The 13,407-nt window shown below is 41.2% G+C and overlaps 1 protein-coding gene across 1 annotated transcript; it reads right to left on the bottom strand.

The window, feature by feature from the left end:
- Positions 1–9,194: 9,194 nt before the first annotated feature.
- LOC138040692 (tigger transposable element-derived protein 6-like) lies at positions 9,195–10,742 on the bottom strand. Its single transcript, XM_068886372.1, has one exon. It carries the CDS (start codon positions 10,740–10,742, stop codon positions 9,195–9,197), a length of 1,548 nt encoding a protein of 515 aa, XP_068742473.1.
- Between the last annotated feature and the right edge of the window lie 2,665 nt (positions 10,743–13,407).

A 13,407-nucleotide genomic window follows, 5' to 3' on the forward strand; every position in this document is an offset into this window, starting at 1 on the left:
AACGGCTAAAATGTTTACAGAACTCGAATTCATGACCGGGGATTGATAAATTAATAGCATTACACATTGTTGGCACTGGAAAAAAAATGCCTACACAAATAAACCCTTCTTGACGTTTTAATTAATCTCGTTTTCGATCAAACCGGAAGTCTGTTCGCGTTCTTTTTGCTCGGACGTGTGTTTTGATCACGATGACTTTGCAAAATTGGCAACTTAAGGTAAATAAATTCTTTTGGAGTTTAATACGTCCTTTCTGGGCTCTGCGGGGATCCAAGAGGTCATGTCCATCTGAAAGTCAAGACATGTTTAAAAATAGGTACGCAATGCGTACATGTGCAGGAAATTCAAGTGCCGGAAATTTACCAAATATGATTTGGATGACTCTTGATGGCTGGTATCATTCTGTGTTGACTTGTATAACAAGACACAAAACAGTATCATCATAGCAGAGTAAATGTATTTATTGTCTAGCTTAAAAAATGTGATTCAAACTAAAACAATAAACAGCCTGTTGTGTTTATGTCAAAATTCAAAAAGACGGAAAAAGTACATAATTTGACCAGTTTTGCTATGTTAAAACCGCTTGATGTTGACATAGAGGCTAACAGAGAGAAATTAAATATTTTTTTAAGATATTGAAAGTTGTTATGACTAGTAAGGATTTCAAAATTGTTCTTGTAGCTTTGTGGAATAATAAATGCTAGACTTCGTAAACGTAAAGTGAACACAAAAGTTGTTTGAAACCGTTGCCGTGGCAATAAAAATAACTTTACCAATAATGTTAATTACAAACTAATCTACATATTTTACTTAACAACTTTTCAATGGCAACAAAGGCCCTGGTATAAAGATAAACAGAAAAATTTAATGTCACCCTAGTGAGCAGAAACTACAAGTTGCAGGTGAACTAAATGGAAGGTTGATGTTCATTACTAATTTAACATACATGTAGTATGATTTTATTTTGATTGACATGTTTATAACTTTCACCAGCCATTGGTGTTACACTTGAACCCCCCGTACGCGGACACCCTCGGGACCAAGGGTAACTCTTCCCTTACGGGACGGTGTCCTCTTATGCGAAGTTGAAAAAAAAGTGCAACAGAGGGTATATAAAACACCACAACAAGTCTTTTAAAGCTCTTAATTCAGACAACTTGTAATTGTGTTCAAGGTGTAGACAAGCCAAACACGACTATTATTGGTCAAGATAGGAAATTCAACCCCAGAGTTTTTCTCTAACAAGTACATCTTTTAAAGACCTCCCTTTCTTACATGAAATTAGGAGAGGATTTTTCAAGATTTCTCTTAGTAAGGGCTGGTTTTGTATAAGATGCCATTTGTTCATTAGAATATGTTTGAGGACGGTTACGAAGTTCCTGAAGCGTGCGTCTAACTCAGCAGTTAAATAGAAGATTTACGGTAATTCCACACGATTTGAGAAAGGTCTCAAATTCTGAAATGATAAATTAAATTATCGGAAGCAATTTCGTCCGGAAATCCGAATCTAGTGAAAATATCACTCTGCGCCTTGATGACTTCGCAAGAGGTCGTCTCTTTCAACGTGACGAATGAGTATCCTTGACCTTAGATAAAACAAAACACTCTTTTATTACTGTCTTATTTACTTCTCATAAAGTGCATACTCTTGATGACCAGATTGTTTGGGAACTTTGATTAGTAAATTAGAAACCCACGGGCTGGCTTCAGTTACCTCTTCAATAATATCGTCTTCAAGCATTCTATCAAGCTCATTATTGACTGCAACAATTACATCTTAGGTATTAACTGAAGTAAGTGTAGTTAATTCAGTTAATTCTGTTTAAAATATAAGTGCTACACGGCCAACGTTTGTATAAACGTAACCTTTCCTTCATCTTAGGTATTGACTGACAAGTTTGACGTTAGGGTGATTGAACGTGCTCAAAATCAGTAACCTTTCCTATGCCTTTTAAAATATCATCATATTCCTTTAACAAGGAGGCTAGCTTATTACTGGGTTGCCTATGGGCAAACCCAGTCGAGGTCTGCGTTTAGTTTGTTTGTTTTCTTTTTTTTTTTTTTTTTTTTTTCCGTGTCGGTAAAAGTCTTGCCTGTCACTCCCCTGGTAAGTGGTGTCTTTGTGTATAGAGCCTTCTGCGCGTATTTTCTTAGGATCGAGAGGGTAGTGGAACTGCGTAGATTTCTCTGGTGGACACAGTAGAATCATCAACTTAGCCTGCAATGGCGTCGAAAGTCATGCAACGCGAATGGCGTTTTAGTGGATCCTTAAACAAAATATACCCTTATGGAGCTCAATAATGGAAAGCCAGTTGGATAAACTAGGCATGAATCTCAAAAGCGACGAGTACTGGACTTCGACAACAATCTATCGCCCGTCGAGACGAAATCAAAGTGAGCAGTATTTACGTGAAGTGCATGGTAGTTTGACAGAATTGAGTTTCTTGTCTTCACGCACGCAATGAAATAGGAAGAGGTTTTCACCTCTAAGAGCAAATATGTTGTTTGTTTCAATAAAATTTTCGCTGGAAAAGGATTCTGTGGTATTTTCTGCCTTTGTGAATTATGATATCATGTTGTGTATTGAATTTTCGAGCTTAAGGCTCAAATGTGATATGGGAGAAGTTTTTTAGTATTGCTCTGTAAGCAGGAAGGGTTCACAGGCCTGTTGGAAGCGGGCTTGAGTTTCAACAAAATGAGGCCCAAAATCAGTGAAAACTTGTGACGCAGATGAATAATAAAGTAGCTGCTATTTCCAAAATGATGGAATTACCTGGTGATAAATAACGTCGTACGCGTCTTGGAGAGTAAATTTTGACTTTGCATAAACAAGAGTTGGGCGATTGTGATCTTTGTTTTGACTTCGCTCGCGTTACTTCGTGGAGCAAAGACCTGCACGTGCACCTTTTCGCAGGTGGAAATCCTCTTCAATAATGGATTTTTCAGGCTTTCCTTTCGTTATTACTTAAGCAACGTTTGTAACTGCGATGATTTAGTTAAAAAAATCTTGAAATACTCCTTTCCGCAGTTCATATATATCTCTTTATAGCTCGGAGTCAGTAACTAAAAAAATTGCAAAGGATGAACGTCGCTGCAGACCAGCTCCCAAGGTGACTCGTAACCCATTGTGGAGCACTGTCTAGCGCAATCGCGCGGTCATGGGTTCGAGTCCCGTTAAACCTCCGACCCCGCGCACGATAGTCCGCCGATGTTCTCCCGACTGAGCTTACCGGTCGGCAGTTAATCGATGACAATAACAGGTGGATTTACTCCTTTAACAATAAAATATCAATATTTAAGTCAGCTTCACTTTAACAGACAGCCTTTGACAAGCCTCGCATCATTTTCCATTCTTAATATTGTTAGCGGCCTCTTCCCTAGCGGCTCCTTAAAAATCTTAATCAAGTTACTGAGTACGTGGTCAGCGTCTTGGTCTTTGTTTGCTGTTGTTTTTTTTTTTAGGTGTCCACAGTCGCCCTCTGCAACCCAGAGACTGGTTTTTACTCTGCGCGACAAGCACAATTTCAAATACTTTTCCCCCATGAATGTAAACTGAATATTTTCTTTCTTTTTCTTTATGAAGAAACCGTTCGTTGTTGGTTCATGAATAAAGTCTGCTTTGTAAGCTCTTTCATAATATAAAAGGTGAAATGAATGCCGGAATTAGTTTCAACCATACTATACAATTAGAGATAAACCACTGTTCTATTTTTTTTCAAATTACTTATTAAACACTGTTAAAATCGCCATGTTGATATTTTAACGAGGTTATCCCAGGTTTCATTTGTGAATATTCCCAGATTGGAGAAGACCTGACTCACGCTGTTCAATTTATCAGAAAACGTGGCTTACTCATCAAAAACAACATAAAATTTCCACCTTTCCTTATGCTTTCAAGAAAGAAAATATTCTATGTAATTTAGCTTTAATCCCAACAGGAGGCAATTTGCAAGGCAAAGATGTAATATTAGTTTGATAGTATCATGATCTTAAGTTCTCCGTAGTGGCCCTAATTTTTGTGTCCATTTTTTTGTAAAAGGGATCCAAAAGGTGTGTTCATATTTCTTCTTCAAGTTTTAAAAACTTGACGAGTAAGAGAATCCGTTCATTTCAGAAAGTATCCGGTACAGGAAACGATTAAAAATTGATGCCCACAGACCGAGGAGTTTTTCGAGTTTTAACGCCGAAATTAATAATTGCTTGGGGCGCAGATTTTCAGTTCCCCATCAATATTTAAAAGTCCTTGTTATGAATATTTTGAGCTTCAGTTGACTTCTAGTCATTAAAGATACAGAAGATCTTTTCGGTGTAGATTATGTACGCATCGTCGAAGGCAGAAAAAAATTCTTTATTATTCCAAATTTTGTTATTTTTTAATCGCTCTACCTTATCATAATTGATTATTTAAAACTGATTTCGCGCGTTCCTCTCTAACATGTTTTTGAAACAGCTGCAACTGAAGCACAAATCACAAACACAAACCACTCTGTGAATCTTTAGTAATTGCTGTTCAAACGTCTCTGAGGTTTTTCACAATTAGACAAAGGATCCGCAATTTTTTCGATTTTAAGCCAACTCACTCCTTCTACGCACATGCAATGATTGCGGCCGGTTTGTGCACGCTTTGATCGGCAATAGAAATATTAGCTAAGTTGAGAGAAATGGAAAGTCTCAATGAGTTCATGGTCGGAGTTTTGTATTTAGTTTTGATTTACGAGATCATTTTATGCGTAAAACAAAAGATGACCACAACTGACCACAAGAGACTTCACAAAACAGCTATCGAAAGCGCATCTCCTCGAACAAGAAAGGATCAGCATGGAGGGAAAGCCTTGATGGGTAGATATTTGCCCATGCCTGCGTCTGGATCAGGAAGACCAGCTAAAACTAGTACCTCTCGGCGCTTTATTCAAATGCGAATTTTGGGTAGACGATGAGTCACCACTAAAGACACCGACTTCCGAAAAGTTAATGCAAGATACTAAATCCTCTGGTTTATCCCACTCAAAGCCATTTCTACGTGGACCACGATATTTTGGCGATCAACAAACATCGAATGGGAGCAACTTAACTTTACAGAGTTAATCTGAAGATTGAATGAACCTGATTCCGGTTTTCTGGAACCTGTTAAGAATCAGGTATCTAACCGGAGGCCTAGCTATATATAGCTTTTTGAGGGCGCAAGAAATGTATTGAATTATTTTCTTCATCGAAAATAATAAGTATAACGCATATTATTTCCGAGGACATAATGGGATGCTAATACGCAGTACACAGTTTAATCAGGGTTCAGGTGGTGAACATTGTCGTTTGAAATATGTTAAACGAGAGCAACACTTTCATTTCACGCTGAAATATTGCAGGTTTCACTAATAAGAAAAGTTGAAATTAAAATCCCACTAGAAACAAATAAATTAATACATGAAAAACATCCCAGTCTTAGTCGCCTTTTATCGTGGAAACAAATCGGCTTAGCAAGACAAAGTACTTCTTGACAATCAATGTCTGAATTGATTAATTGATGAGCTTCAAGAGAACCCAATCAATCATCTCGGTGGTGGGTCTTTTATGAAAACGGGGAACGGTTTTCTTCCGCTGAAATTTATGCCTGGGTATAACTGATTTTAGCCGTAAATGAATAATTCATTGTATCCTCTTTTGTGAATATGCTTCTATCTGTCCTATATCCTTTAATGACCTTTCGTCATGTTCTAATGGTCAATGCCTTAACAATGCTCTGACAGTTGTAACCGATGCCTTTGATACGCTGGGTGATAAAAGCTAAGAAAACTCTTCCATCAAATGTCATTTAGTCGTTCTTTCATATTTTCAGATTCCGGGAATTTACCTTGAACTAAAGACAAGATCTACTTGTGGCGACTTATACTTGAATTTGGCAATTTCTGAGCGAAAAAAGGGTGAAATTGTCTACAGCAAGAAAAGACAATTTTATTAAAAGCTTCTTACTATGTGAAGGCTTATAGTCCGACCTGTTTCAAGTGAACAGAAATAACCCGCCACTGACCAGGATTTCACAGTCTTTTAAAACTGCAGTGAAACACGTTGGCAAATATTGACTAGCGTTTCAATGTTTGATATGCGAGCGCTGCGGAAATGCCAAAAAGAAAAAACAAGAGCGCTTTGATGATCTTAGATGGTTGGTGACACTTTCCGTCGGAAGCTACAATAGACTCGCTGCGCGAAGTCTCTTTCGTTTCCTACCTTACGCTCAAGCGCCAGCAGCTTGTGAAAGCTGCGCGCGCGTAAACGCGAGAGCTGTTAGCACGAAAAGCCTGGACCAAATTTTGCATAAGATCTGAGGATAAACTCTAGTGGGAACCCGCTGTAGGGCGTGAGATAATAGAAGACCATGGGAAAAGTGACAAGCAAACATTTCGGGTCATCTTAGCGACGAAGTGTTTATTGCGACAGTAGTGGGCTCTGGCAGTGGTCTCTTGCTTCTTTTCATAAGCGATAGGCTAGAACGGCGTTTCAGGAAGACAAAGGCAAATGACCAATCAAAAACAACAAATACTTTGAAAAATATGAGAAAAGACAGAGCAACTACTCCACTCATTCCGCATACTATTGATCGAATGCAAAAATGGCCGCCAACAAATTATTCTTTTGTCTCAGTGTTAATTAGACTAACTAGCCTCGTTCACACCCCTAAAATTGAAAGAATTTGGGCTGTAAAACGAGGCTAGTTAGGCTAATTAACACAAAGACAAAAGAATAATTTGTTGGCGGCCATTTTTGCATTCGGTCAATGTTGTCACGCACTCTACTCCCGAGTAGAGTTCATGATACGAGCGACCTGGACCTTCTGAAATCAGGCTACACATGTACACCATGTGGGGTCGTTGCATATCTTTTATACCTGTAGTGTATTTGGCTAGCGGCCTGTGTACATTACGCATGCACGCTGTTTCCTTTTGTTCGGGTGTTTATCAGTTTTTCTGAGACTAAACAGTGGCGACAAGGATAAATTCAATAAGCAATGGCCACCATTGTTAATATAGAGATTTTGATCATACAAAGGACATTTGGGGGACCTATGTGGAGCGAGTGGAAGAGTTTTTCATGGCAAACGACATCGATAAGCACCACAAAGTGCCAACCTTATTTGAGTGTGATCGGCGGGAATTAAGACTTATACGCTGCGGAAGGATCTTCTCGCGCCGGAAAAAAACAGCTACTAAGTCTTTTCAAGAGATAGTCACAACCCTACAAGAACATTTGAGTCCTAAACCACTGGAAATTGCTGAAAGGTTCTGTTTTTACCAAGGAAATCAACTCGAAGGAGAAAGTATTCAGTCTTACGTGGCCGAGTTAACACATTTTGCGACACATTGCAATTTGGGCGCTAACTTAATTAAACGAAGCACTTCTGTGTGGACTATGAAAGGCGATTGCTCTCCGAGGCGGAAGTTAAACTGAAATACGATAAAGCTGTCGAGATTGCTGTAGCGATGGAAACTGCCATTCGCGATGCTGCCTAGTTGCAAAAAGAGCTCAAATCAGTCCCTCACGTGCCTGCCGTGTCTGTCGTGGCAGACATTCTTTGCACAAAAGGAAAACCTACACAGGGAAGAATATGTTTGTTGTGAAGAGTAAGGGTCGTGTTTTGATGGGGAGAGATTGGTTACACAATATACACTTAGACTGGGATTTTATAAACCATTGCAAGTTTCACAAGATGCCACCAGCCCTTAATTAAGCTCAGTTGAGCGTTTTGAGTACAGTCAACTCTCTCGTAAGCGACCACCCTTGGTGCACGACAAAGTGGTCGCTTACGGGAGGTGGTCGCTTACGGGAAAGATCAATGAAATAAGTCGAACACTGGATTGATCAATTAATTACATAAACATATTGCCTAATCAGCTAAAATTAGGCAAATAGAAACTAATTTATTTGATTTTTTTCACATGCAACAAGTTTCGGAAAAGTAGAGTGGAGTAATGATTCAAAGTTCGAGTGAGGCCTAACACTACTGTGAAGTTTTTGTACCCAATTATTCCATCAGGGATCAACCCTAGTATTGGAATTGGGCCCACACAACTAGCGATTACCTAAAATTAGGCTTGGGCCGAGCCTAATTTGTCCTTGTGAATAACATCTCACATACCCACGGCCAGCTCCCGTTCTGGCCTTGTAGCTCAGTCGGTAGAGCAGCGGTGATCTAATCCGAAGGTCGTGGGTTCAAATCCCACCCTGGTCAGAGTTTTTCTCTGTCCTTGTGTGGGCCCAATTCCAATACTAGGGTTGATCCCTGATGGAATAATTGGGTACAAAAAATTCACAGTAGTGTTAGGCCTCACTCGAACTTTGAATCATTACTCCAAATGCTACTGAAGGACAACAACTAGCGATTACGTAGAGTCAAGAGAAAATGAGAGGACAGAGAGGGAGTCTCAGGGCGTTGACCGGGATATGTCATGTCCACGAAAGTTATTTTTAGACGAGCGGAAGTCGGAAGTCTGTCTTCCGGGACGTCCGCATGCAGTCTTGTCTCGCTCTCAGGTTCTTAGTGAAAAGAGAAAATGGCGGCGCACGTGGAAGGCTGATGAAAAAAAATTAAACATGTATTTTCAAAATTAATGCGGACGTCTCGGAAGACAGACTTCCGCTCGTCTAAAAATAACTTTCGTGGGCATGACATATCCCAAGGGCTGGACCGGGAACCTCCCTCTCTGTCTCCTCATTTTCTCTTGGTAGAGTGGAGTGTACAGTACTTGTCAATGTGTCTCATGTTAATGAAAATCACCTGAAATTTAAACCGAACAAAACCTAGGAAAACAACGTCAAACATGGGGTGCATATACTGTACTTGAAATCTTAATAATGTATTTACATTACTCGGTCTCATTCGATCGCTTATCCACGAAATCTAGAATGCTCGATTGCTTCTGTGACTTAAGCCTCATGTCAACAATAATATCAGACACTTTCGTGACTGCACTAGACAAATCCTCGCAACTCCGATAATCTGCAAACTCAGCGATCTGACGCACGAGATCAAGTGCTCCTTTAACTGTTTGCACCGCTGGGATTGGTAAGGGAGCATGGTCACTGCTATCATCACTGTCGGAATCAGTTGCTATTTCCGTCTTGTTGCTGTTTACGTGAGTAGCGATAACCTCATCTCGTAGGGTCTCCCTCCAGTCAGGGTCGGCGGGATCTAAGGAGTAATATTAATAGGCGTCCGCATCATCGTCGAAGGCAGCATAGGGTGCAGCGTCAATAACTTTCTTAAACATCTTCTGCACCAGGGCTTCAAGGTCTAGTAACTCCTCACCGGCAAACGGGTCATCGTCATCTTCATCCAATTCCATGGCTGAGGGGTACATTCCAACATGTCTGAAACACTTACTGATTACCTCGCACTTGACTTCGTCCCACGCATTTACCATCCATCGCACGGCCATTAGGAGGTTCACAGACTTTACTATCTCGCTGGCAGAGTGTTCTCCGTCAACTTGACTAACGATATGCCGCAGCAACTTCCTTTTGTAGTAGATCTTCCACACCTTGATTATATCTGCATCCAGGGGCTGCGTGCGCGATGTGGTGTTCTTCGGTAGAAATGCCACTTTAATGTTGGAGAACATGTCTGTCAGCGAGGGTGGATGACATGGTGCATTGTCTAAGAAAAGGATAATATGCCTTTCCTCTCTTTTCAGACGGTTGTTCAACCTGGTAAGGATAGTAACCATTATCTCGGTTCTCATCCACGCCTTCTCGTTGCTGAAGTACTGGGCACCGCAGGGGTATGATGGATTTGCCAAACGTGCGAAGCAGCGCGGTCGTCTGCTACTTCCTATCACAATAAGGGCCTCTTTGTTGCCCGCTACATTCACAAAGAATGCAGAGGTTATTCGTTGCTTCGCATTTTTGCTGCCCCTACAGCGTTTCCCCTTTTGAGAGAGCGATTTCTGAAGCATCGCCTTCCAGAAACAGCCAGTTTCGTCCTCATTCCATATATCCCTCGGTGAGTAGCCCCTAGTTAGCTCTTTCAATCTTTCATTCCAGCTGTCTATCGTCTCTTGGCTTACATCTCCCTCTTCCCCAGAAATATTCATTTGGCCGATTTTATGTCTCTTTTTCCACTTGTCTAGCCAACCACTTGTTCCTTTAAATGTGTCATCTCCAATTCTCTCAGCTATGATTCGCGCTTCTTCGACCAGCATGGGGCCATCAACAGGGATATTTGACTCTCTTGCTCTGGTATACCATTTCCACAACAAACCATTGATTTCGCCATACTTTTCAACATTCAATCTCTTTTGAGATTGAGCTCCTTCATTAGAGTTCCACGATTCTAGAATCCTAGCTTTCTGCTTCAGGATTTTGACAATCTGTGTTTTCCCGCCATCAAATATTTTCGCTAACTTTCTCGTGCTGTTACCCTCGTTAGATTTCCGGATGACTTCTATTTTTTCTTTCAGGGAAAGACATTTCCTTTGACCATCATTAGCTTGTGGGGGCATTGGTGGCTTCTTCGCTGTGAATTTCTTTGTAACTGGTTTGATGTCCTTAACTGGGATTCTTGCTTGCTTGGCCACCTTCGGGGTCGGCACGTCAAAACAAGAAACGCAATAAGCCACCGATACACCAGCTTTCCAGCCTAGGCTGTCTTCGTCAGCAGGGGATGAACATTCTTTAGACTTGTTACAGACAGGTTTTGCGCACTTCAGACAAATATAATTCGTAAGACTTGAGCATTTAACACAGTTCCTCATCTTTAACCCTGTTGAGCACACGTGCACGTACAAATGTGGGAAATTCCCTCGAGTATTTTATCTTCATCTCACGCGTTAAGGATACAAAGTGCAGATGCCAATCAAACTTGAACACCCACCACGCAACCAACGTGTAACACGTGCAGTAACAGAACTGAAAATCTTCGTCATTTGCCTATCATTCACCATCGATTCGCTCCGTTTTAAGTCCACATGGAGAAAAATAATTTTTCAAGCATCACGGTTCATTCATTCATACGAGGTTATCATGTCTACAAGGATGAAACAACATGGGTTCCCGAAATTGGTGAGCAACGTAGACTGAAACGTGAGCCACTGAATGAAAAAGATGGAAAGGCAGTTGTAGTAGTGAGGCCGCTGTCAAGAAATTTTACTGAAGCCGAACATCCCAACACCGTGTCAAAAGAAGACGAAATTGTCGGCCACATACCATTACAAATGTCTCAGTATGTCAGCAAATTCTTGAAACGAAGGACCAACAATGGAAAGGCCATTATAACAGAAAAACGTGTAAATCGAGGAGCAGGTTATGGACTGGAAATTCCCTGCAGTTACATTTTCTACGGAGACAATGACATTTCTATTCTATGGCTTAAAGAAAAGATTGAAAGCACTGGCATATTTCACATTGAATAGCGCCTGGCCAATCTATGCATTCTTCTGATGAACTTGTACTGACAGTATATCATTTTGGAACAGATCACTGTAACAATTAATGTAAACTGTTGTTATCTGTCAGCAGTCCGGGGTAGCGTCATTAAAAATTGAACTTTTGTCACTTCTGAGTAGTGATTCACTAACGATCATACATGATTATGTTGGGTGGTCGCTTACCAGAAACAGAAAACAAAAGAATATGTCAAATTTGTGGCCTAAAAAGTGGTCGCGGTCGCTTTAGAAATTTCAGTGGTGGTCGCTTACGAGAGAGCTCTGGGAACAGTATTTAACTGAGAGACAGAACGGTTGTTTACGAAGTGGTCGCTTACGGGAGGTGGTCGCTTACGAGAAGTGGTCGCTATGAGAGAGTTGACTGTATTCCGATGTCTTCGAAGGCAAGTTGGGCACATTTACATCAGCCCAGGCAAAGTTAACCCTCAAGGAGGATCACCAAGCACACTTTGTTAAATAAAGGCCAGTGCCTTATATATAATTACGCCTTGAAACCAAAAGTGGAGGAAGAATTGAGAGGACTTCAGAATGAAGGGATTATAACTAAAGTTGAACTGAATGAAGTGAATTGGCCGCCACACCCATTGTGCCACTTCCTAAGAAGGATGGTTCTGTCAGACTATTTCAAGGTCACAGTCCAGAACTAAAATACAGAACTAAAAGCAGAACAGTACCCCCTTCTACGTATTGAAGCCATTTTTGTAAGCCTTGCTGGAGTACAGAAATTCTCTAAGATCGATCTCCATCAAGCATACCACCAGTTAGAGATGGAAACTCGGATTCAAGGAAATCATACCTCACCTTCAATACCCATATGGGTTTCTTCCAGTATAACCGTCTGGTTTTTGGTATCACCTCTGCACCAGCGATCTGGCAACGAACCATGGATAAAGTGTTGGAAGGAGCTCGTGGCAGAAGCTCTTGAGCCCTTCTACTCCCGCAGAGATGAAATTTTGATCCTTGGTGGCTCTCTGATTTGAGGAATCAGAATCGCAGTACCTCGTAAGCTTCGGCTGAAAGTTCTTGAAGAACTTCATCGAGGACATCTAGGAGTGGTGAAGATGAAGGCCCTAGCCCGAAGCTACATGGATAAGGAAATGAAGATACTGCAAGATCTTCCTCGGGTTTCCAGTGAACTGCTGCCGGAAGAGCCTAGAAAAACACCTTACATCCTTGGGAATGGACTTTCTCGCCCCGGCAGTGTATCCGTGTATTGATTTTGCTGGCCCCTTCCTTGGCCATATGATTGCCGTGGATGCTTATTCAAAATGATTGGAACTAGAGAGAATGGACACTACCACCTCAACAAAGACCATCCAGAAGCTTCAAAACCTCCTTGCTAGGCATGGTGTCCCGGTGCAACTAGTGAGCGACAATGGACTGCAGTTAAATCTGAAGAATTCGAGCTTTTCCTCAAGAGAAATGCAATGAAGCATGTAACATCATCACCTTACCACCCCGCCACTAATGGTTTAGCTAAGCGCTGCCTGCAGAGCTTGAGATCAGGCATGAAAAGTGAGCCAGAAGTGAAACCTCTAAACATTAAGTTGACAAGGTTCTTGTTAGGTTACAGAAGTGCACCGCAGTCAACCACTGGTGAGCCGCCATCTCAGTTATTTTTTGGAAGACGACTGTGCACTCGGCTGGACCTGTTGAAACGAGATCTCCGCTTGAAGGTCAACAACCGCCAGATAGAAAAAACTGTCTCCACAACTGGTCGGACAACCAGAAACTTCTCCATTTGCTAGAGAGTGATAACGCGCAACGACACTAGAAGTACTAAGTGCAGGGGTTTCAATAAAATTTGAAGTAGGCAGCTGGTTTGAGTCTAGTAGCCGACTGTATCAAGAAGGGGCCGTTAGGCCCCTTCGTCTAGGGGGGTCTGGGGACATGCTCCCCCAGACGATTGTGAAATCTGGAAGCTCTGAAATGTGATTTCCAGCACTGAAGATGAAGGAAGATTTCTAATCAACAG

The sequence above is a fragment of the Montipora capricornis genome, chromosome 3, assembly GCF_036669925.1.
Source record: "Montipora capricornis isolate CH-2021 chromosome 3, ASM3666992v2, whole genome shotgun sequence".
Lineage (NCBI taxonomy): Eukaryota > Metazoa > Cnidaria > Anthozoa > Scleractinia > Acroporidae > Montipora > Montipora capricornis.